This window comes from Lissotriton vulgaris, chromosome 4_1 (assembly GCF_964263255.1).
Source record: "Lissotriton vulgaris chromosome 4_1, aLisVul1.2, whole genome shotgun sequence".
Taxonomy (NCBI): Eukaryota; Metazoa; Chordata; class Amphibia; order Caudata; family Salamandridae; genus Lissotriton; species Lissotriton vulgaris.
In genome coordinates, this window is record NC_141691.1 from 1,998,326,688 (window position 1) to 1,998,351,939 (window position 25,252).

The following is a 25,252-nucleotide window of genomic DNA, read 5'->3' on the forward strand; positions in this document are numbered from 1 at the left end:
ATCCTACACAGATTTAGTTGCAGAGAGCTAGTAGGTAATCTTCCCAGTAGGGTTCCTGTAAAATGCCTTATTTCCCACTAGAAGTCAGCTGCCACCCTCTATTAGAAGTATTATAGCCCGTTTTATTGTAACAGTAGCCTCCCATGATGAAAGCAGTGCCTTTTTCTTAAGTTCCCTATTACCTAACGTAAGCTACCACTCTGTTGGTGATCAACACACCAGAGTCATAAAGGTCTCTAGTCAGGAGTTGTGACATGAGTATTCGGCACAATAACACATTCTCGCTCTGCCGTAACTATAAAATGAGAAGCTTGTTGTCACATAAATTCGGCACAACCAACTGTAAACAGCACACACATTCTACATAATTCTAAATTATTGTTAATTAATATCACTCTCTGAGAACTTAATGTTTCTGTTCTGAGGCTCATATGCCTCCAGTTTGGATGAAAATGTTATTTGTTGATGTGGTTTCACAGTTTTCAAAGGGAGAAAAGAGACAAAGCATACACAGTTTGTAGAATGACTGGTCACGTCATCATCCGTTTTATACTGGTCACATATTTTAACCAGCTCAAAAAATATATATTTACCCTCATATGTTGCTGTCAGCATTTCTATTTGCAAGTAAACTGTTTTTGATTCTAAAATAAGGGCTTTTGATTCAAGCTTGAATTCCAGATTAGAGCGTATCTGAGTTTTCCTCCACACATCTAACACAGTTTATTACATTTTTATAACTTAGATTTCACAGGCATACCTGTTCATGTTTTATGATGACATATCTCAGCAGCTAGATCTTCTTTATCAGTATGACAAACAGGACAGTACGTACCCTGTAAAACAAATATTGTGAATAGTAGCATATTTATGACGTAGTCCTTTATACCGCCTCTACAGGATGTTAAATAACTGATGTTACTATTATTTAGCACCTGCATTATCTATTGGAAGCTAAAGCTTGATTATCTTTCTGTCCCAAAACACAAGTTTCCAGAAATAACTTTCATTCCCTTGTCAAATTTCTATTCGAACAGCAGTGAATGCTGCGTAGAGCACACCCACCCTCGCAACCCATTCTTACTGAAGATTACTCAGTCTTAACTCCAATTGCAGTAGCTCTGCCTTGAATCCTGTATAGTGCTACTGCCCTTTGGATAGGTTAGTGCTAAGTTAATTGCACATAGGTTCATACATACATACTATGGTGAATGCGCAGTTTTCCTTTTTTTTATTAGGACTGACGTGAGGTAGTCGTTTGACACTATTGCACAGCTAAATAAGTACTGTTCCTTTTCTAGAATTAAAATATTTTTTATTCTTAATGAATAAAATATTTGTAATGCTTATAGGTTGAAATAGTAACAAACGTGTAAGCAACATGAACTTTCTTTTTAGGTTTTTCAGGAGTATGGATTCCACCCTAGTGTGCAGCGCTGGATCATCGGCCAATGCCTCTGCATAGACGAAAGAACACTTGGTTCCTATGGTATCAGAAAGGATGGGGACACTGCCTTCTTGTACCTGCTTTCAGCCAAAAAGGCACATCTCTCCTGGCAGCGTTATGAGGATGACCAGAATCTGACCATGACCAGACCTCAACCTCTGATTGCAAACCAAGATAGTTGTTGCAGTACAGATGAGAAGTGGAAATTTTCCACGTTACCAAGCAAACTTCCCTCCAAGAAAGGTGACTGCGTTTCCATTTTCCAGTTGTACACTGACTCGCAGTTTATTTAATATGTTTTCCTTGTGAGTATTGGGTTAAGAGCATAGGTTTCTGTACCCTTTCTAGGTGTCTATGCAGACAGGGTTAGCTGTCTGTTAGCTGGAGCAGTTATTTCCAGTATACATAGAGTGGGTTGGAGGACAGCCCCTGGGTCATGATTTGATTTTGTTAGTTTGTTTGTCTGGCTTCCCTCCTTTTGATTCTGTGGCTTTCTTCCCTTTACTTGTATTTGTCCTACTTAGGATCATTTCTGTCTCAGTGTTTTTTATACTTTCAAGATGATGGCCACGTTGTGTGACACAACGTGATGTGATGCAGCAGCTGCTGTAAAGTGTAGAGACCCTTTTTGTTTTTTATACTTTCAAAACTGACAAAGTGAAACTATGCTTCGTGACTCAATGTGGTGGCCATCTTGAAAGTATAGAAAATGTTTGGGCTTTGCACTTTAGGACTGAATACATACAGCTATTCTCTAGTTTGACTTCCCTTTTAGGATGCAATAAAAACTGTTGCCACCAAGGAGAGTGCTGGCAAGAATATGCCCTGCCCTGCCCACTGGACACCAATGGAGGACCCGCTGTCCCCTACCTCTCCCTGGATTCTTACCGGTTTTTAATTCAGCACCTACATTTTGTGTTGTAGGCTACAAAACTTTGCAAAGAGCTCACATTTTGTATGTCATTGTCCGTTCATTTGAGGGTCTGGCTTTCATTTTTGTACCTAAGATGCGGTTGATTTTTCACAATATGAAAACATGTCTTCAAGTACCAGAATGCAATGAAAATGCAGAAATTAGTGAACTCTTACCTTCTAGTGGGCAAGTAAACTCTTGCCTTGGAGGGGCAACTTGATGTATCTGAAGTCTGCTCTTTATCCTGGAAGACTTGTATTTTTATGTGTTCCTGTTTATTATGGTATAATAATAGTTTATAAAGCACGCAAGTACCAATCAGCGTCTTGGTGCTAGTGTCAAACATGGGCCTACGGAGGAAGGCAACTGAAGAGATAATTAAGCAGTGGACCGAAAAGGCCAGGTTTAATGTTATGTTCGAGGCATATGGGCTGCAGATGGTACATTATGAATAGATCGCCATCTGGTGTTGGGCTCGGATGATTGCACTTGTTTTTCTCTTGGAAAGTCTTTTGTAGATTGGTGACTCCTCCTTTGGTTGCTAGTGCGCATGGGCATCGGCTCCATCCTTAGATTGTTTTTTTCCGCCATCGGGTTCGGATGAGAATCGAATCGCTCCAGATCGACTTCGGGAAGAAGTGATATTTCGGCGCGTATTCCCTTTCCAATTCGACGGTATTGTTATCGAACGCGATTTCATTTCCATTCCGACGCGTTTCGACTCCAACATCAAAGAAAAACTTTGGTCCACGTCGACGAACAAGAGGCCTTTCTCGACGTGGTCAAGCCCGGAGTCCATGGAAAGGACTCCATTTAAGAAATGTCCAACGTGTGGTGCTAAGTTCCCACACAAGGACCTACACGAGGTGTGCAACCTCTGTCTATCACCTGAACACGAATCCAGGGACTGCGAAGCCTGCGCAGCATTCTCCTCCAAGTCTACAATTAGAAACCGTCAAGCTCGAAGACACGAGGTTTCGAGAATGCAGTCGGAGGCAATCCCGGAGCTGTTCGAAGACCAGCATCTCGAAGAAGAAGAGGATCATGAAGAACAGTCGGGGTCGGAAGTGGACGAGTCGGACGTCGAGGAATTCGACGTTCAACAAACCGTGAGTGACGACGTCCCCTTACCAAAAAACCGACCCCGTGCGGTAACGACCCCGCCTTCGAGCCCGGTCAAACCGCTGAAGAAAGTTTCCGACGCCCCGCCTTAGGGCCCGGCAACGAAACCGAAACAGAAACCGAAACTCTCGGTCTCCCACCATGTCGGATCCGAGAAACGGTCGACATAGACTTCGACACCGAAGCTTTTCCACCATTTACATGTGGAACAGGAGAAACGTCTTCCTTCCCAGTATGGCTTTTTTATTCTGGGAATATCTGTCTTGCCATGCTAGACCGAAGGGTACGGGTAGGTATATACCATTTGAAAATCTCCTGAAAGAAAAGTGGGCCAACCTTGTGCGGCGCAAACATAATAAGATGATGGACGGAGCGCTGAAACTTTTCAGACACTCACCTTATGAGCCTAGAACAGTGCTTTAAACTTGATTTGCTCCCTGATTGGTAAACAATTGTGATCGATGATGGTTAGAGAGAGCAGAATTTAGGGAGATTCATCAGTACCCGGGCTGCAGCGTTCTGGAGAGTCCGCAGTTTGTTTAATAGGCGAATGGTAGAGCTTACATATAAGGCACTGCAGTAGTCTAGTTTTGAAATTACCAAGGCAATTACAACTGTTTTCTGCAACTCTCTCTCTTGAATGGAATTGAAGGATTCTTTTTAGGATTTTTAAAATGAGGAACAAGGACGATGTTACCTGTTTAATGTGGTCTGTGAATGCTAATTAGGCATAATAGATAATCCCGAAGTTCTGTGTTTTATGGACCGGAGGCGGGAGCAACCCAAGGTAGGGGGCCCCCAGATGGTGTTCCAAAAAAAGGAGTTGTTGCCAAACAGTAATATTTCTGTATTTTCAAAATGTAATTTCAAACAATTCTTCTGCATCCAACCAGCGATGTTACCCATGCTGATTTTGAATTGTTTGGCTATTTTTTCTGGATTGGAAGAGACTGAAACCACTTCTTGGTGTCATCCGCATTGGAAAATACTGAAAAGCCACATGATCGAATGAGTTAAATCAAAGGGGGGTCGCATATGCATTAAAAAGAGTGTGACTTAGTAAGGATCCCAGGGGACCCCGCAGAGAAGAGTAAAAGGATATGAAGTAAAGTCCTCAAGAACATCAACCGGCTCTCTATTGGGCAGAAAGGAGCTGATCAGTAGTGCCGGACCCCTTAGGCCGATAAAAAAAAAAGAGGAAAAGCAGCCGGGTTGTAGGAGACTGTACTACCTGGATCAGTCATGTGGTATAATGTTATTGCCCGCCACAAATGATCAGCTGCCCCTTGACCATGAATATAAACATGTATACAGTGTGGATGAGAGGCAATACAAACTAATAGCTAGTAAAAAGGTGCAAAGTATGGAAGTTGATAAACAAAAACAAGTCATTGACAGAGTCTTTTTGTAGCTTTATTTTAGGTATACTTTGTTTGCATTCATTGGGAACAGCCAACTCGTTTCGCCCTAACAAGGGCTACTTCAGGGCGATGAGCGATGCCTTATGACTGGCATCGTAGGTAAAGATAGATAAAGCATGAGTGCTTAATCATTCTTCAGTGCTTCCTTAGTCTGGTGTTCACATACCTCATGTGTTCACCTGTTTACTATTGTTCTCTGCAGTTGCTTACCTTGGATTGGCCAATTAACAAGCAGCAGACCTTTTCTGTTCATCCTCCTTTTACCTCATCCAAACAACTTAGTCCTTTGCACTAGGCTTCCTTACTGTCAAAGGTAGTAACCTCGTTTCTTGTGGGACATTCCATCATTCTACTTACATTTTACTCGCCTCATACCACCAATAAGTAGAGATTGCAGTGACTGGATCTTTACAAGGCCATCCGTTTATACATTTACAGAACCCAAAGTACCAGATTGATGATCTGCTTTTTCTTTTCTGTGCTGGTTCCAAAAAAGGCAAGGCAATTCAGAAGTGGACAATTTACTGATGGATCATGTTGTGCATCAAAATCTGCTCTGCTCTTGATAGCAAGAAGTCTCCTATGAGCATCTGGCCCAAATCAATCAGCAGGAAAGCTGGTTCTTCTACATTATCCAGGAGTGTTTCTGTCTTGGAAATCTGTCAAACTGCTACGTGGGCTTCAGTACGCATCTTCACCAAGCATATTGCCTCTAGATCTGAAAGAAACACATTAGTGTTAGATTACTTACCTTAGAATATCCCCAGGCGTCAGACTGGATCCGGAAAGTTTTCGTCAGCAGTACCCCTGCGCGTCGCTAGGCGTTGTCTGCAGCTCCGCGTCCGTCGTCGTCCTGATCGCCGGGATGATGTCGACGGAGTACTTCGACTCCGCCCTTACGCGCTGACATCAGTTCTTCTTTTTTCCGCGACAGCAAGTGCAGACCCGGGAAGAGCAGTACTCTTAGTCATTTTTTGACTAACTTTTTTGATCTATTTTGGATCACTTCTCTGGTCGACCTTCGACTCATGGTGCCGGTAGGGATACCTGGGTTTAAACCTTGCGTGGACAGTCACCGCTTGATGTCGGTGACTGACTCCCACCGTCGGTGCCTTTACTGTCTGGGCCGACCATGATGACAAGTCGTGCCCCGACTGCCGGGCCTTGACCTCGAAAGCTAGGCGGGAGCGGTCCCATAAGCGGCTCGAGCTCCCGCAGTCATCGCCACTCGACGAGTCACCATTCGTCTGATTCCAAGTCCTCAGGTAAGTCAAGGCACTCGAAGAAGTCGAAGAGGCGTCACCGCTCTTCGGACTCCCCCGACGCTCGCGCTACATGGCTGGGGGTTCAGACGACACCGCCCACGCGGCTCGGGGTTCAGCCGACACCCTCCACGCGGCTCCGCCGGAGCCGCAAGCGCCGCTTCCAGCTCCACACCTGCCGGTCCCTGGTCTGCATGCAACGCCGGAGGAGATACGTGACTTCCTCGTCTCCATGAGGACTCCCTTCCCTCGGTCGGACCCTGTCGAGGCGCCTTCAGGGCCCTCGGGTCCGTCTGGGAGCCCAAGCGGGCCGCAGGACCCCTCAGGATCCAGGCCTGGATCTGGGTCGGCGCCAGTCGACCTTACGACTCCTCCGCTGGCGCCGACCTTGAGGGTGTCGCCCACTACGCCGTCCCCGGACGTCGTCGTCACCAGTGCCAATGGGTGAGCAATTCACCTAGAACCCGGCTCCCATCATTTTTGTCTGAGGACCCTCTGGCACAGCAGTGCCAGTTGAGCCAGGACTGGGCAGATGAGCTGGGGGAGTCTGGACACTTCGCCCGACACTGGATTTGTCTCTCCTCCTACGGAGGAGAAGGCTGCTTATAGCGTGGTGTTGACTTGGGCAGCCAAGGCCTTGGCTCTTGAGCTCTCTGTCGCGGCCGTGAGGACTAACCTCCTCATTGAGGTGCTCAAACCGCAGGCAAGCTCCTCGGAGCCTCTCCTGCCCTTTAACGAAGCCCTCACCGACGTTCTGGTGAGCACCTGGTCCAAGTCCTCTACAGGCCTCCCTGTAGATCTGAACGTGGCCCGACGCCACCACCAGACTCTGGGCGACCCCAGCTTCCTGTCCGGTCACCCGACCCCCGAGAGCCTGGTGATCCAGGCCTCTACATCCCAGTCCGCATTCCCGACCGCTCCTCCAGATCGGGAATCCAAAAGGTACTATCAGTTTGGGAAGAAACTGTTCTCCTCCCTGAGTTTGGGGCTGCAGTCTGTCAACACCACCTGCCTTTTGGGCCGTTACACCCACTCTCTGTGGGATACGGTTGTGGAGGTGCTGCCACAGTGCCCGGAGGAGGCCCGGGCAAAGCTCACCCAAGACCTAACGGAAGGGCGGGATGCAGCACGCTACTCGATACCACAGACTCGCTGGGTAGGGCGATTGCAACCACAGTGGCGGTTCGACACCGCGCCTGGCTGAGGTCCGCCAACTTTTCGGGGGATGTCCAGGCCACCCTCATGGACATGCCCTTTGATGGCCGTCGCCTCTTTGGCGACAAGGCGGATAGTGCGCTGGAGCGTTTCAAGGACTCCAGGGCTATGGCCAAGTCCTTGGACCAAGGCCAACACCAGCAAACTTCTGCTTTTCGCTCCTTTCATGGTCAGGGAAGGGGCGCCCCCACACATCCAGCCAGCAACAGGCCGCAGACCCAGGCTCAACGCGGTCGCAGTTACCGCTGTGGCGGTAACGGGGGACACCGGCAGGGTCAGTCCACACCCGCCCCTGCAGCATCTACCTCTAAGCCTTCCTAGTCTGGCATTTCAGGCCCATTAGTCGCCAGTGGGGGGCAGGGTCCACCATCGCCTCCCCCACTGGCGTACCATCACGTCGGACAGGTGGGTGCTGCAAATCTTCCGAAGGGGCTACTCCCTCCCTTTTGAGGCGACCCCTCCAGCCATGCCACTGCAGTACCACCGCATGTCGGGGGATCACTTGCAACTTCTCATGAGGAAGTTACGGCCCTCTTGGCCAAGGGGGCCATCAAGCGCGTTCCTGGGCCAGAAGTAGGATGTGGTTGCTATTCCCACTACTTTCTGGTACCCAAGAAGGGCAAAGGAGGCCTACGCCCTATCTTGGACCTACGGAGCGTCAACAGCTTCCTCCGGAAGGAGAAGTTCAAGATGCTGACTTTGGCTCAGGTCCTAGCTGCCCGGGACCCAGAAGGCTGGATGGTAGCGTTAGACTTGCAGGACACATTTCCACATCCCTGCCCTGCCGGCCCACCGGCGTTACCTGTGGGTCACGGTAGGCCACGAGCACGTTCCGTTTACCCTGCTCCCCTTCGGCCTTACCAGCGTCCCACAGGTGTTCACGAAAGTGATGGCGGTGGTCGCAGCTCATCTGCGCAGATTAGGGGTTTCAGTCTTCCCCTATCTCGACGATTGGATGTTGAAGGCGGGCTTGATCCAACTAGTCTTCTCCCACCTCCAGACTACGGCCGACCTCCTGCACTCTCTGGGGTTCTCCATCAACGTGTCGAAGTCACACCTGTGCCCCTCTCAGAAGCTCCTTTTCATTGGAGCGTTTCTGGACTCGGCACGGTTTCAGGTTTATCCCCCCGAACAGTGTGTTCGGGATATTCAGGCTCAGATTCCGATCTTTCAGCCTTTATCCCGAGTCTCGGTCAGGTTGACGCTGCGGCTCCTGGGGCTGATGGCCTCCTGCATCCTTCTGGTGCATCACGCCAGGTGGCGGATGCGGGCTCTGCAGTGGGACCTGAAGTTTCAGTGGGCACAGCATCAGGGCAACCTGTCCGACCATGTTCTGATCTCAGAGGGCACTACGAGCCAGTTGCAGTGATGGCTCTCGAATCGCGATTGGGTCACCGGCAGATCTCTCTCCCTTCCCCAACCGGAGCACGTAGTGGTGACTCATGCGTCCCTCCTGGGATGGGGGGGGGGGCACATGGGAGAGAGGGAGATAAGAGACCTCTGGTCTCTGGCGGAGTCCCGGCTCCGCATCAACCTTCTGGAGCTGCGGGCGTTCCGTCTTGCACTGAAGGCATTCCTTCCCTCTGTTCGGGGAAGTGTAGTGCAGGTGTTCATGGACAACACCACCGCCATGTGGTACCGCAATAAACAGGGTGGGGTGGGGTCGTGGACCCTCTGTCAGGAGGCTCTCCGCCTCTGGATATGGCTGGAACACTAGGGCGTCACCCTGGTGGTTCAACATCTGGCAGGTTCCCTGAATGCCAGGGCGGACGAACTCAGCCGCAGGTGCATGATGGATCACAAATGGCGTCTGAACTCTGGTGTGGCGCAAGGTCTCTTTCAGCAGTGGGGAGAGCCTTGGTTAGATCTATTCGCCACTGAAGAGAACGCGCAATGTCATCAGTTCTGCGTGTTGGAATTTCCAAGGCGGCACTCGCTCAGAGATGCTTTTTGTCGCAAGTGGAGCTGCGGTCTGTTGTACGCCTTTCCGCCTATACCACTTCTGCCCAGAGTGCTGAAGAAGATCAGGCGAGACTGGGCCCAAGTCTCTGCCAATTGTGTCAGCCATGTTGCCACCCCTGGGAGGGTATACTGGGAACTGATGCCAGTGTGCCTTATACAGACCAGTGACGTTATATTTTGGGTGGATCCTTGAGCAGAGTCAGAGTTTAGGTTGGATCTATTGGAGAGTTATTTCAGATTTTTGATCTAGTCTGGCACCTTGAGATTCAAGAGATGAGAAATTCATAAATATGTATAGTATCCACAAGAATCATCATCACAGATACTAACTAACTTGTTCTTTGTACTTAAAACAAACATAATTCTGAAACTGACACGGTAGTTGTTGCTTTGTCTTTCCAACTTCAGATCTTTCTGGAGTGTGCTTTCGAAACAGAATAAGACTGTTTGATTCAGATTGTAATCACTCATTATTTAAGATGCTGAATTAATAACTGAGATCACTGCACCCTCGTATCCCACACTTGGTTTGAATATAGTTCTGCTAACAAATGTGTTGGGCTTCAGCCTTCCCACAAGCAATCAGGATTATTGATTGAGCAAATGTTGCCTGTTCCTTGACTAAAATGGTAATCAAAATGAACATGAGGCAAGTTTTTCCCTCAGGATAACAAGCAGAGTAGCATAGTTCTTATTCAATTGGTCGGTATCAGTAGGGACTGCTTTAGAATGATAAACCTCATCAGTTTAGTTTGCTGTAAAATGTGATCACAAAATAACTAAGTAAAACGATTGTGTCCAGCAATAGATCATCGTTGGATTTTCATCATTAATGTGTACATTTTGCTACTGTGTATATTTCACAGAGGATAACATCCTGTTTTTTGCGCACCTAGTGGCCAATAGAACAGAATCAGCCGCATGCAACAGTGTTTGAATACTTTGATTAACTATTTTGGAAAAAGCAAGCATTGCTACAAAACGTTCCCCAATAAAACTTACAATTAAGACATGCCATTTACTTAGTTTGGTGCTTTATCTGCAAAAATCAGTAAACAATCTTTTTTCCCTGTCCGCTTATTTTTAAAGAATGAAGAAATGGGAAGTAGATCTTCTTTTGAATGACTCCTAATTTTGTTATTCGTTACTGCCAGGCCAACAGTTGTTAGAATGGACAGCATGGTGCGTTATTAAAAAGATAATTTTTGTTAAGAACAGTGCAGTAGCTCTGGATGTTATGAGGTGATTGGTCTACAATATTGTTGTTTTCAGGTGAAAGAATTGTTCGAATATATAAATAGCTTTTTATAGCACCAAAATCATGTTGGCATCCAATACTTGTGTGTATGTTTAACTTATGAATAAAGGTGGAACTACACTAATTACAAGTATATTCCACTGAGCACAAACATAAATATAACTAAATACAGTGACAGGGCCAAAAATAAATCTAGATACAGACCGTAAAGTCAGAAAAATAAATATTTTTAGCCCGGAGTCCTACTTATAAGATCTAAATTAAAGAGAAATGCGGTCAACACACAGCCTTGTCCTGCGATACTCATTGATCTAAAGTGTTCAAGTAGCTGTTTACAGTAGCTGCACACCTGATAATAATTTATAAAGCTGAATGTAAGCTCAAACTTAAAATCAGCAAAGATTTTTTAATATGGCTGTGTCTGTGAATATTATTTTTCCTATTAACCAGTAAAAAGCAGAACGTGGGTCGGTCCATTAGTGTGAGGTTCAATGATCCAGCTATGTTGACAGTATGTCTGGCCACCAATAGAAAAATGTATTTATATATTGCTCCTACATTACTTGGCCTTTATAAAGGTATATGTTTATCATGGGTACTTCTTCCCACAGATTTCTTATATTAAGAAGGTACTCCTAAAGCATGCTGGGATCCGGGAATGTTTTTCCCGGTAGTAGCTCTCCAGTGCACTATGCCTAAGATTTTGTGGTTGAAACCCTGTTGCAGAAGCCTTAAGATGTCCCTGTTGGAACCAATCAACATCTTAATTGCAAAAAACTCCTCCTCATCCTGTTAATTGAAAGACCCGAAAGTCAAGAGAGATAGCGAGAGGCCTATGCCCGCTGGTATGCTCTAAAGCTCTCTTCTTCCCTTCAAGTGCCCCTGACAAACAATGACCTCCTAAGTTAACTTACCACAAAAAACATCAAATGTCATAGATAGGAAAACCTATTTTATTCTGGGTGAAAATGGTCCCGCACAATTGTGCTCTCGGAACAGTTTACATTTTTGATGCTGTTAACCAGGTTCTTCCTGATTGGAGTTTATTCTGATGTTGAAAAAGAGCAAGACAGAATTCCCATCAGTCAGCACAGAGCACGTCTTCTGGCAGGTCATGTTCTATATTATCAAAAGGGCCTGTTACCCTCTGAAAGCTATTCCGAATGGGTTTGGTGATATTAGTGTCTTTGACGAAGACACAAGTCACCTCTGAAACTCCACAGGTGCTGACAAAGTATATGCCCTGCTAGGCACCCAACCCTGTGCACATGCCACCACCTATAGCACTGGCATCTCCCTCTGTGCCCATTTCAGCTCCACCTTCAAAAGCCTTGAAGTTGGCAGACATTAACACAGTCCCAAAAGATAAATGTTCTGGTCAGTTTTTGATGATGAACATGTGGCATAACCCGTCTCTGTGGTCAAAGAATATGCTCTTATGGAGGAACTCTTTGAATCTGAATGCAATGCTTTTGTCATGCAGAATAACGATTCTTGCTGTTCAGAGGATGATGATTGAGAGGCAGGCGATCATAATCTTCCTTCTTGCTACGCAGATGCTACCCTTTTTCATGACTCACAAAATGCAAGTGGTTAGCATACATCTCCAGAAGGGGTTAACTCTTTTTTTTATTTATTTATTTATTTTTTGAAAACCTTTATTGTTCAAAAAGGCAAAACAAATACGGGCCTACAACCATCCGGCCGGCCTCGAAAACATTGAAGCAAAGTTGCAAGTAGACGGGTCCCAGCAATATCACATTACAAGTTAGCAAACAGTCCAAGTTACACTGAACCTAGGAGAACTGCCGGGAAACAGGAGGTATGAAGGTTAATTTTAAAAAGTTTTTTCTTAATAATATACTATAAAGAAAAGTGACTAAGAAGGATCAGGGACCAAATAACCATCAAGGAACGGGAGCGGGCAACACCCATCAGCAGTAAATAAGCAGGCAAAAACATAGGCAGTGTAGCGGCACGAAGCAATCCATAAGGACAAGTAACCATTAATCATTTCACATGCCGATCGTCACCCCCCCTCCACCTAACCACCCCACCGATCCAAAGAAAAAGAAAAGTAAATAGCAAGAACATAGGAGAAGAAAAATAAGGCCCATAGAACCAAAGACCAACGAAAGCCCCCCCCCATCCCCCCACCCTACACGCATGCAGAGGCTACGGCCTACCCCCCCCCCCCCCTTGCAGTGTGCCTGTCGCCCAAAAAAGAGTACCCGAAATACAGCTAGAAAGAAAGGAGGAAAGGAAAAAAGAGAATCACGAATGAACCGAGAGGAGGGCCAGTTCTATATGCTCCCGGTCACCCCAGCCACACATACATACTCCATCCCAAGTATCACCAGTACAGCAGCAAATAACAAATGCAATTACAGATGGGGAGAGTCATCTCTTATTGTGCATCCGATTCATACGATTGATATATGTAGCAGTCCCAACCTAATCCCCGCCAGTCAGTGAATCAATACTACGGAGGAAACCGCCTAGCCCTGGCCCGATCTCGGATGCCCCCCTAAACACACCCCTCGAGGAAAGCCAACCCCCTCTGAAACAAAGAGACAAAATGGTCGCAAAGAGGAAGGGGGAGACTCGTGAACACAAAATGGACGTTGCCAATCACCAAGAAGTCCGTTGACCTCAATAAAAAGAGCCTCCGGGATATCCTGATGGCACAAGCTCCACAGTGGAAAGAACGGAGGCCACAAAGAAGGAGCCTTCGAGGGGGCCAGAAGTCGCTTAGCAGGCACCCGTGTCAATAGTAATGGCAGCGGAAACAAAGACTCAGTCCCCGGAGGGGGAAACAAAGTATCACAGGTAGAGCTGGCGGACGGCCGTCCGCAGGCGCCAGTACAGTCAACACCGGTCTCTTCATCGCTGTGAGCACGAGGAAACACTGTAGCCCCTTCAAGCACCAACAAAGGAAAATCCAAGCGTTGCTGGGAACAGACCCTCCGCTCCCGCCCCAGATCAAACACAGTTTCATCGAGCTTCTCACCTAGCATATGGGAGCCATTTCTCAAAGCTGATCGCAGATCACAAAGGGCTGCCAAGATAGCCCCATAGGACAGTGCAGGCTGCGGTCCCCCTGTCTCAAGATCACGAGAGGGTACATGCAATCCGGCCCCCAGCCCAGATAGGGTACTGCAGTCCCAGGGCGAGGGTGGACGATCTTCCCCATGCTGCGAATCAGCAGACACATCCATCCTGCCGATAATCCGATGTAAAAGCCGGGGCGGGTGCGGCATGAATGAGCTACAGTCCGAGCCTCTGATGCTGCCAAGGCCAACTGCAATCGAGCGTCCTCTGCAAGGAGCCGCCTCGGCTCAGATAAATAGTCGGGGCAAAGGAGCAATCCGCCGATTTCAGGCAAGCACAGCAATGGGGTCTAAGCAGCACGCCCCCTGCACCGAACAAAGAAGCCGCTCGTACAGTACGTCCCTTCCTCACAAGCGCACTACAATCTCGGTGCGCGGCAATCCACGGCAGACAGTGTAATCCGGTCCGTGTCCCGTACAGAAGGCAACACTCCCCAGGCTCCGGTAACACGCGGGCAGCCCGGCCGCCACCGATCCATCAAGGTCCGGCGGCGCGCGGCGGTTCATGCAGGGGTCTAAGGCAGCAGGACGGTTTCGCAGTTATCTCCGAGCACCGGACGAGCAGAGATCTCGGAGGAACACGGGCAAAGTCAGCACAACTTCCTGGTCATACCACCGCTAAAATATATCAGGATGCTAGGCAGGATATCAATGCGGGGCTCAAGGGCTGGCGGAGCCGGGAGCCTACACGTCTGCTCCGGTCGCCATCTTGGCTCCTCCCCCAAGGGGTTAACTCTTAACCAGTTGATCCACCTACATAAAGTTCTTGTGCAACACCTTTGAGATGAAAGTCCTTGGGAGACTGCATTAGTTCTGTCTGTGTTAGAGGGCCTCTTACCCTCTCCATCCTTAAGACCACCATAGCTAATACAAATAATACCTAGTACCATTATTAGAGGAATTTTAGGGCAATGTTGAAGACATTGAAGCAGGTTAAGGGTAGGAGTTTGGCTGAGCAGTTTTTCAGCAATGTTCACCTTCTGTAATTGACCAACTCAAGACTTTCCAGAAGACTTATGCAGCGTCACAAATGGGAACCATTCCAAATGGATATTACACACACATAGACAGAAACAACAGAGGCTAATGTCTTATTTTTTTTTATTTAAATCTGTTTTATTGAAACTCTTGGTATACAAGTACAGTTCGTTATGTGCATAACTCAAAGGGGAAACAACAATCGGAGTGGTCCGTACAGTATCAAAGCAAATACAGTCGATGGTTAGAGGTCCGATAATTGTACATATACATATAAAATCACCACTTATCGCCTCATGGGTGGGCGCTGTATGCGTCAGACCATTCATTCCAGTGTCCTGTCTCGGAGTGCCTCGCAGCGTCGTTCCCACCTGGGCAGCCAATCCTGCCCGCCCAGATGGGCAGCTTGGTGTCCAGCCTTCCCCCCGGTGTACGTAGCCTTATGGTCAGTGGTGAAGTGTGGTGATTCCCTACAGTTTGGACAGCCATCCAGGTCTGACTCCGGGCGGCATGTACGAGTGTTGTGGACCACTAGACTGGTCAGGATATAGGCACCATGGGGTGGAAGGTCCCGGTAGTGGTTCGCCTATGTGCTGCACTCCTACGTGTAACCATTGTATGCTAGTAGCGAGGGTGCGAGTGGGAAAGGCAGGTCTGGTGTGGTCAACTGGGGGGCGACCTCTGCCGTGTGTGTCGCTATTCCGATCTAGGGAAGAACAGGAAAGAGTGTGCGGGTGCAACTAACCTAAGCATAGGGGGGGGTGCTGCAGTGTGGGTTTTGTCTCGTTGGTTATGAGCGGAGTAGCCGCATAGGGTGCTGCTCCGTGGTGCTCGCATGAGGGTGCTACAAGTGGTGCGTGATAACTTTGAATCCCGGGGTGGGAGTGTATTAGCGGGGTCGTCTGTGTGTGTGTGTCCCCCACCGGCAGGTGAGGGGGATGATGATGGGGGGGGCGCAAGGGGCGGAGCGGGTGGGGAGGGGGAAGCGGGGGGGAGGGGGGGGGGGAAACCGGGGGGGGGCGGGAGAGGGCAGGCGTGGGGGGGCGGAAGGGGGGAGGGCGGTGGATCACGGGGGCGGCGTTTCTCGTTTATCTGCGCGCGTCATTCGTCGCTCCCCTTCCTCTCTATCCCCCTTCTACATCACCCCTTTGTCATGGCAGGCCCTGGTGAAAGCTCGAAGGAAACCCTCCCACATCTGGGCTATCGGTATGGCCCTCCGCCCCGCTGTTTCCTCCCTGCTTAGTACCGTGCCCTCACAGAGGCTAATGTCTTATGAGGTGAAACTAGAACAGATCGAATCACATCTAGCTGTCACCAAATATACCCCGGTTTCTGTGGAGCTGTGAATTGAGAAAGTAGAGGCAAATGCTCAACTCCATTGTCCTCCTACAAGACACAGTGGATGGTCTGCCCAATCTTCACATATCTACCCTGGCAGTACTCACTGTGACTGATAGGTTTCCTAGAGTTCTTTCTCCTCAAATAACTTTCTCAGGCTCTGAAGAAACTAGTGATAGAGAAGGCTCTAATGCTAACAAAGGGTTCCACGAAAGGTGACCAGTCCAGAGGTATGGTTTTGCCAACACCGGAAGTTGAAAAGAACACCGGAAAGATGTTCAGTGTGACAGTGCTAAATGAAAAGCTACTCCTCAAGGGCTTTAGATTCCCCTTTTTCCAAACAGGAGTACGTTGATCAGCAGAAGAACTGGGATGATGAAGTGAGCTAAAATATGATGATGGATTAAACCCAGATCAGTTGACTTGGAGTGTTTGATTTGCTTAAGCACTCCGTCCATCATCCCCTTTGGTATTGATCAGCAGAAAACCGCAGGAACTGTAATAATCAAGAAAGGAGTCAAGAAAGCAAGGAACGTTCACCTCGTTCTTAAATCCTATGCAACCGAAGTTGGTTATGGGAGATGATGTAGCAGTGTTCATGCATGGCAAAGCAGCAATATTTGTGAGATACTTTACTGGTTGGACTCTGATACAAGCCTGAAATATGCCAATACAACTTGCTATGTTAATTATTATGTTGATACTGTAATTTGTCTAAGTCTCTTAGTACTAAACAGTGTAATTGTTAGTTTCCCCAGGATTGGTAACCGAAGTATGCCTACATGCTCTGGGGATGGGGTTACACAAGGACTTTGAACTATGTATTGGCCCCTAACCCTCTCCACATTAGTATTACCAGACTATACATACAATGAAATGTAAACAACAGAAAGGTTGCACCTCCTTCTATTTATTTTTGCCTTCATGGTATCTACCACACCTATTTAGATGAGGTTACCATTCGTGTCTCTCAATTCACTTTCTTGTACTTCTCCCACCACCCCTATTACTGCCCCCTTCCAAACAGTTTCCCTTCCTCTTCCTCAACCCATCATCCTTATTTAATTTAAACTGTCTACTGTACAAAGTCCATAGCCATTGCATTGCCCAGGCATGGGAAATTCATAAATTCTTCCTTTGTAGAGGTTGGAAGCTCCTTTGGATGGACCTAATTGGTGAATTATTGGAGATATTGCAAATATTCAACGTAAGCTATCATGGTCCATCACCCTACCAATTTTCTTTTATTTCTCTGTGTAAACTACTTGGGCAACTTTAGTGTCTACTCACTGTTAGAAATGTTGATATCCTCTGGTTTGCTATAAAGATGAAGTTAAGAAACATCTAGTTCTGTAATATTTTAGGTCACTTTAAACTTGTGAATCGTTGAAAAATATTGTCTAAAGTTTACCATTTGACCTCCTTTAAAACTTTCTTTTGGTATAATCCACACTTGTGGTGACTGTTCTTGCTTCATATGCTTGCTCAATGCAACAGCAATTTATAACTCAACCATTAAAAATGTCATGAGTCCCCATTGACGTTCTTCTGCAGCAAGAGCTATTAGGATTGTTGATTGGAGGAATATATATATATCTATATTTATATATGTGTATATATAAATATAGATGCATATAAAACTCCCAGCGGAATGTACGTAGCCTTTAGTTCTGTGGAGAAAAGGAAAAGAGACAATCTGAAAGAAACAGTTAGTTATAGATTCCTTACCTTAGAATTACCCCCGGGGTGCAGACTGGATCCGGAAAGTTTTTTTCGTCAGCAGTACCTCTGCGCGTCGAAAGATGGCGTCGGTCGGCTCCCCGTTCGTCATTGGCTTCATGTCACCCTCGTGCCCTGACGTCAGTTCTTTCTTTTTCCGCACAAGCCAGCGCAGATCTGGAGTGAGCGGTACCTCCAGTCGATTTTTGACTGAACTTTTGAGCGACTTTGGCGACCTCCTTTAGAGTCTACGACTCCTGGTTCACATAGGGATGCTCGGCTTCAAGGCATGCGGTTCCTGCAGTCGACTGACGTCGGTTACGGAACCGCACCGCATGTGCTTCTTGCCTGGAGCGCGACCACTACCCCAAGACATGCTCTGACTGCGGTCCATGGCTCGGAAGGCTTTGCGGGAGCGATCCTGAAAGCTTATCAAACGCCGACAGTCGGCTCCATGCCGTTCAAGGTCCCTGTCACGAGGGAGGTCGAGGGACCGGTCGTGGAGCCATCATCATCATCACTCTTCCAAGTCTTCGAAGTCTTCGGGGTCGGGTAAGTCGAAACACAAGAAGAAGTCGAAGAAGCACAGTCGCTTTTTGACTTTTACCCATCAGTCGACTGACGCGACGAGGGATGCGGGTGGTGCACATCCTGCAGCTCCACGCGCGGAGCCCGAAGAGTCGACTTTGGGCTTCCCTCCCTACTCGGGGTGACTCCTGCCCAACTTCGTAAATTTTAGGAGGCGATGCACGCCATCTTTGGCCAGCCCGATGCCGCTGGCACTCCTTGGCCCCAAAGACTCAGTAGGGGGACCTAGGGCTTCTCCGGTGCCACATGCCTCCCTTTGATCCAGGCCCGCATCCAGATCATCGCTGGTTGACCTTATTATGCCTCCACCGGCGCTGCTTCCTCCGGCACCGCTACCACATTCGCCGCCGGTCAGCCCCCCAGCCGGCGTCGACCCCGGCCTCCATCCTCATGTGGAGCCGGACCAGGGTCGCCCGACCCGGCGCCAAGCGGGGGTTTCGTGCCACCGTTCACTCCTGGGGTCGCTTTTCGGCCAGATCGACACCCAGCGGATTAGTAGGAGGACTGGAGGGGTCAGGTGACCCTCTGACTGATCAGCTAGAATCAGAGCAGGACTGGAGAGAGGAACTGGGGGATGCCAGTGGTCTAGACTCCTCTCCTGACCTTGGCACGTTGCCTCCTCCTTCTGGGCTACGGAGGAGAGAGCGCCATAGTGGTGTTGCGTAGGGCGGCCGAGGCTCTCAACCTCGAGCTTCCTACTGTGGCGGTCAGTTCTAACCTCTTGACAGAGGTGCTTCAGCCGGCTGCGAGCTCTTCGAAGCCCCTGCTGCTGTTTAATGAGGCCCTTACTGACCTCCTTTTGGGCATCTGGTCCAGGCCCACCACAGGGGCTCCCGTGGAAAGGATGATTGCCGACGCCACCACCCGGCTCCGGGCGACCCCCCCCTTTTCTCTCCCAACACCCCACACCAGAGAGCTTGGTGGTGCAAGCCTCTACATCCAAGAGCGCCTTCCCTACCGCTCCACCGGAAAGAGAATCCAAGAAGCTGGATCAACTTGGAAAGAAGATTTTCTCTTCCGCCAGCTTGGGAATGCGGTCGGTAAACACCACATGTCTGATGGGCCATTATTCCCACTCTGTGTGGGATACGATGGCCTAGGTGCTGCCTCAGTGTCCAGAGGAGGCCCGGTCAGTGCTCTCCCAGGCTGTTGCCGCCTGGAGGGATGCAGCGAAGTTTACCATCCGTTGTGGGCTGGATTTCGCCGACTCTGGGCAGGACGATTTCCACATTAGTTGCCCTTCGTCGCCACGCCTGGATAAGACCGACTGGCTTTGCTGGGGATGTCCAGAATACCCTCATGGACATGCCTTTGATGGCAGTCGCCTTTTTGGCGACAAAGCGGACAACGCTCTAGAGCCAAGTCCTTGGGCATCTCCAACCGCCCTGCACAGTCTACTTTTCGCCCCTTTCGTGGCTAAAGAAGGGGTGCTCCACTACTTCCCACCTAAAGCCACAGGCCGCAGCAAGTTTCCCATCCTTCGCTCGGTGGGGACGTGGGAACCACCGCTGTGTTTCAGGGGGCCAGCAGGAGGGCCAGTCCACCAACGTCTCCCCTCTGCTGCAGCCTCCAAACCATCCTAGTCCCATTTTTCAGGCCCATCAAACAACAGTGGCCGGCAGGATCCGCCATCACCTCCTCCACTGGTGCATCATCACCTCGGACAGGTGAGTTTTGCAGATAGTCTGAAGGGGCTTCAACCTCCCCTTCGAGGCTACCCCTCCAGCCATGCCACCGCAATACTGCCGCTTGTCGGAGGATCACCTGGGCCTTATCCAACAGTTACGGCTCTCTTGGCCAAAGGAGCCATTGAGCGCGTTCCTGTCCCAGAAGTAGGTTGTGGTTGTTATTCCCACTACTTTCTAGTTCCCAAGAAGGACAAGGGCCTGCGTTCTATCTTGGATCTCAGGAACGTCATCCGCTTCCTCCTGGAGGAGAAGTTCAAAATGTTGACGCTTGCTCAGGTCTTGTTAGCCCTCAACTCGGAAGACTGGATGGTAGCGTTGAACTTGCAGGATGCTTATTTTCACATCCCCTTCCTGCCCGCCCACCGGCGTTACCTGTGATTCTCGGTAGGCCAAGAGTACTGTCAGTTTACTGTGCTCCCTTTTGGCCTTACCAGGCGGTGATCACAGCTCATATGCGCAGATCGTGGGTTTCAGTCTTCCCCTATCTCGATGACTGCCTGTTGAAGGCGGGCAGTCGTCTCCCACCGCCAGACTAGGGCCGACCTACTGCATTTGCTGGGGTTCTCCATCAATGTGCCAAAGTCCCACCTGATTACCTCTCAGGTCTATTCTCCGGAATAGCGATTCCGGGACATTCCGGCTATGATTCCGATCTTTCAGCCTCTATCCCGGGGTTCGGTCTGGATGACCCTGAGGCTGCTGAGCCACATGGCCTCCTGCATCCTGCTTGTCGATTATGCAGGTGGCGTATGCGGGCTCTGAAGTTCCAGTGGGCGCAGCATCAGTGGAATCTGTCCGATTGCATCCGGATCTCAGAGGGCACTGCACGACAATTGCAGTGGTGGCTCACGAACCAGGATTGGGTCAACGGCAGATCCCTCTCCCATCCCCCAACTAGAACACACAGTGTTGACGGACGCATCCCTTGTGGGATGGGGCAGCCACATGGGAGAGGTGGAGATCAGATGCCTCTTATCAACCATATCAACCTTATCAACCTTCTGGAGCTACGGGCGATCCGTCTTGCACTCAAGGCATTGCTTCTCTCTGTCCGGGGAAGAGTAGTGCAGGTGTTCACGGACAAACCAACCGCCATGTGGTACTTCAACAAACCGGGCAGGGTGGGGTCGTGGACCCTATGTCAGGAGGCCCTTCGCCTCTGGTCATGGCTGGAACATCAGGGCATATCCCTGGTGGTTTAACACCTGGCAGGTTCACTGCACTCCAGGGCCGACTAACTCAGGCACAGGTGCATGATGGATCACGAATGGCGTCTTCACTCGGAGGTGGTGCAAGGTCTCTTTCGATAGTGGGGAGAGCCTTGGTTAGATCTATTCGCCACCGAAGAGAACGAGCAATGTCAGCCATTCTGCAATTTGGAATTTTCAAGGCAGCACTCGCTAGGCGACTCTATTTGTTGTGTATGGAGTTGCGGTCTGTTGTACGCTGTTCCGCCTATACCACTTCTGCCCAGAGAGCTGAAGAAGATCAGGCGCAAACGGGCCCAAGTCATCCTTGTGACTCCGGATTGGGCACGAAGATTTTGGTATCCCGAGCAACATGGCCATCGATCCTCCGACCCGTCTGCCTCTTCGAGAGGATCGGGGACGGTCCTCCACCCGAGCCTGTCCAGCCTCCACCTCCTTGCGTGGAGATTGAGCGGTGGCAGTTCACCTTTTATTTTTAATTTTTAAACATTTTATTGTTTTCAGCACATCAGCAAGTTGTAACATTGTTGTATACAGTAATTTTGGAACAATTGCCAACGCATCATTGTACAGTTCTGTAAGAAGTATATACAGTCTATGCCTCCAAGAAGGTGTCAGTAACATTCCATCCTTCCCCACCTTCCCCCATTCCTCAGTCCCCATCTTCATCTGAGCCATCACTTTCAGTTTCCGCAGGTGGATCACAGATATCCCCCCTATACTCATTCCAGGCTCCCCAAATTTTAGACCATTTTCTGGGGCAACCCCTATTAATAAAAACTGCCCGTTGAGTTATCATATTCTCATCCATGTTTATGCTCCATGCTGAGAGGGAAGGCCCCTCCACCCCACCCCATTTCTGTGCTATGTTCCTTTTCGCTATCACTATTCCAAGTGTGACCCAGGTTTTCCCATGGCGTGTAAGGTCATTGTTCCCATATGTTTAACAAACATCTACGAGGGTTAGGTAGTAGTGGAACCTTCTGTACCTGAGACATAGCCCGCATCACCTGGGCCCAGTAAGTTACTAGCCTAGGACATTCCCAGATCGTGTGGTAGAACGTTCCATCAGTTCCACATCTTCTGAGACAAAAGGGGTGGTATATGCGATGCATCTTATGTAGGACTGTCCTGGTGTAGTATGAACGGTGCAGAATTTTCAATTGTACCAATCTAAGGCGTGAGGGAATTCCCGCCTCTCTCGGAGATGCTAACGCTTCCTGCCACTTCGATTCATCCATCTCCCCTAAGTCCTGTACCCATTTAGCTTTAAGCAGGCTTGTTGGGTCGGGTAAGTTATTTATCAGTTTCCGATAAGTGAATGATGTAGCCTTTTTATGCATATATTCAGTGAATAGTCTATCCTCCATGGGTGACGCCTCTGGAACATCAGAGCCAGGGGGAATTGCTGACATTAGGGCATGCCTGATTTGTATATATCTGTAGTGTTCAGAGGGTCCCATGTCATATAACTGCCGGAGACGTTCAAACTGAATCACTTTTCCTTCACGGCATAGGTCACCCACTGTCGATATTCCTATCTCGTCCCATTGGATGAAGCCCTTACTGTTGCGAAGCTTACTCCGTTATGGGATAACAAAAAATTGGGTGAGTTGTGTCAATACCCCCCTCCGCCCCAATTTTGTCTGTGCAGCATGCCATTGAATCAGTGTGTGCCTTAGGGGTCCGAACTTTGTTAAAGCCAGGTTTTTATCATATAGGGGAGAGAGCATGGAGCTGGTGCAGAGGTGTGCCTGATCTGCCTTATACGCCGGGTCTGAGTGCGGGACATGTAGCCAGTGGTTGATTACTTTTATCTGTGCTGCCCAGCAGTAGAGCTGTACATTAGGGAGCGCAATTCCGCCGTCATACCACCCATTCACCAGTTTGGCCTGTGCTATGCGCGGCGGCTTGTTGCCCCATAAGAGACTGGAGACCTGTGCTTTGTTAGCCTTGAAGTAGGGAGGTGGTACCTGATACTGTGTGTTTTCCAGAACATAGAGGAAGCGGGGCAGTGCCGTCATCTTGAAAAGCGCCGCTTTTCCTAATAAAGTGAGTGGTAGCTGCTCCCAGTGGCACACATCTCTTTTAAGTCGTTCTAGCGGGGGCTGCAGGTTTTTGGCGTAGAATTCCCTGTCATCGATGGTGACATGAATCCCCAAATATTTGAATGAACTGCCGGCTACCCTAAGCGGACAGTCATCAGGGAGGAGTGGCGGAGGTCCCCTAAGTACGTAAAGCGTGGATTTAGACCAGTTAATGGTATAGCCTGAGGCCTTACCATAGGCTTCACATACATTTAGGAGTGTCAGTATAGAGCTGTTCGGGTGGGTTAAATAAAGTAGCAAGTCATCGGCATAGAGTGATACTCGGTCCTCCCAGTCGTCCGTCCACTTAATGCCCTTGATCATCGGTTCCCAACGCAACCACGCCGCCAGAGGCTCAAGTGCCAGGGCAAAAAGTAGCGGCGATAGCGGGCAGCCCTGTTGCGTGCCTCGCGCCAGGGGGAAGTTGTGTGATATGTGACCGTTAGCAGTAACATGTGCCAGTGGCTTGGTATAGGGGAGTCGGACCCAGGATATAAAATTGGGGCCGAACCCCAAATCCTTTAGCACCGCGAATAAGAATGGCCACTTAACCATGTCGAAAGCCATGTGGGCATCCAACGATATCACTGCTGGCTCTCCTACGTGTTCTGCTCGGGCCAACAACCCATGCAATCTGCGTAGATTCAATGCCGTGTTCCTGCCTGGCATAAAGCCGGACTGATCTGGGTGTATGAGTGTTGTGAGGTGTGGCGTGAGACGTCTGGCCAGGAGCTTCGCCAAGATTTTTGCCTCTGCGTTCATGAGGGAAATGGGTCGATATGAGGTACACAGCTCCACCGGCTTACCGGGTTTCAAAATCGCTACAATTGTGGCAGTGCGTTGGTCCGGGGGCAATTCGCCCCTTTCCAGGCTGTCGAGGGACATCTGTAGCTTATAAAGTGCCACGTGATCCGCTGCACTTTTGTAAAATTCGACTGGGATCCCATTCGGTCCCACAGCTTTACCCGACTGAAGTGCCCCCATTGCCCCCGTCAATTCATTTAATGTCAGGTCCTCCTCTAAGTCTTCAGCTGCCTCAGGCGTCAGTTCAGGCATATTTAGGTCTTGGATATAGGTTAACACCTCGTCCTCAGTCATGTCCGAGTCGGAAGAATAAATTGTATGGTAGTGGTGGGCCAGCATATCCACTATCGCGCGCGGGTCAGTTGTGACCTCGCCATCCCTGGTGTAGAGCAGAGTTATCCATCTGTCACTTTTTTCCCTCCTATCCAATCAGGCCAATAACTTCTCCGCTTCGTCCCCTACCTCATATATCTTGTGTCGCGTGGCTTGTATCTGTTGCTTAGCAGCCCAGCCGTGTCAGGGGTGGGATTTCTAGTGTGGGAGTCCTCTGCTGTATCTAGTTCGGATTCCAAGCTATGTAACTCCGCCTTACCCTCCTTCTTATTTGTCGCTATAAGTGAGATAGCTCTACCCCTTAAGACCATTTTAAAGTCCTCCCAGAGGGTGGTAGGTGAGTCAACCGAGCCCACATTCTCATGGAAATACTGGTCCATCCCTTTTTTAAGCTCCCTCCTAATGTGGGGTATGCGTAAGTAGCCAAGGCGGATTGGATAAATCCTGCGGCGTGTTTGTTGGAAATATGTGTACTTGAGGAAGAGCGGGGAATGATCGGAGATGCCACGGGATCTGATTTCTATGGCTTCTATATTCTGTAGGCTACCCAGTGACCCCAGGAAATAGTCAATCCTAGTGAGGCAGTTGTGTACCCCAGAGTGATACGTATATTGGCGGTCTGTAGGGTGGGTTCGTCGCCAAAGATCTGTCAGGCCCAGTGCTTCCAGAAAGCTCTGCAATCGCGTTCCACCAAATGCACCCACCCTCTCCGGGACTCTGTGTCGTGCAGGGTCGCGTTAAAGTCCCCACCAAGCAAGAGTTCTCCCTCGGGGAGGCTAAGTATAAAGTCACTGAGGTC

At 49.1% G+C, this 25,252-nt stretch overlaps 1 protein-coding gene across 1 annotated transcript in view; it reads left to right on the forward strand.

Moving 5' to 3' along the window:
• LOC147724825 (ranBP-type and C3HC4-type zinc finger-containing protein 1-like) overlaps positions 1-25,252 on the forward strand; it is a 431,577-nt gene that overhangs the window by 102,598 nt on the left and 303,727 nt on the right. The window contains exon 6 of the mRNA XM_086966324.1: positions 1,399-1,690. Within this exon, the coding sequence (XP_086822450.1) occupies positions 1,399-1,690 (292 nt within the window). The remainder of the gene's footprint in view (positions 1-1,398; positions 1,691-25,252) is intronic.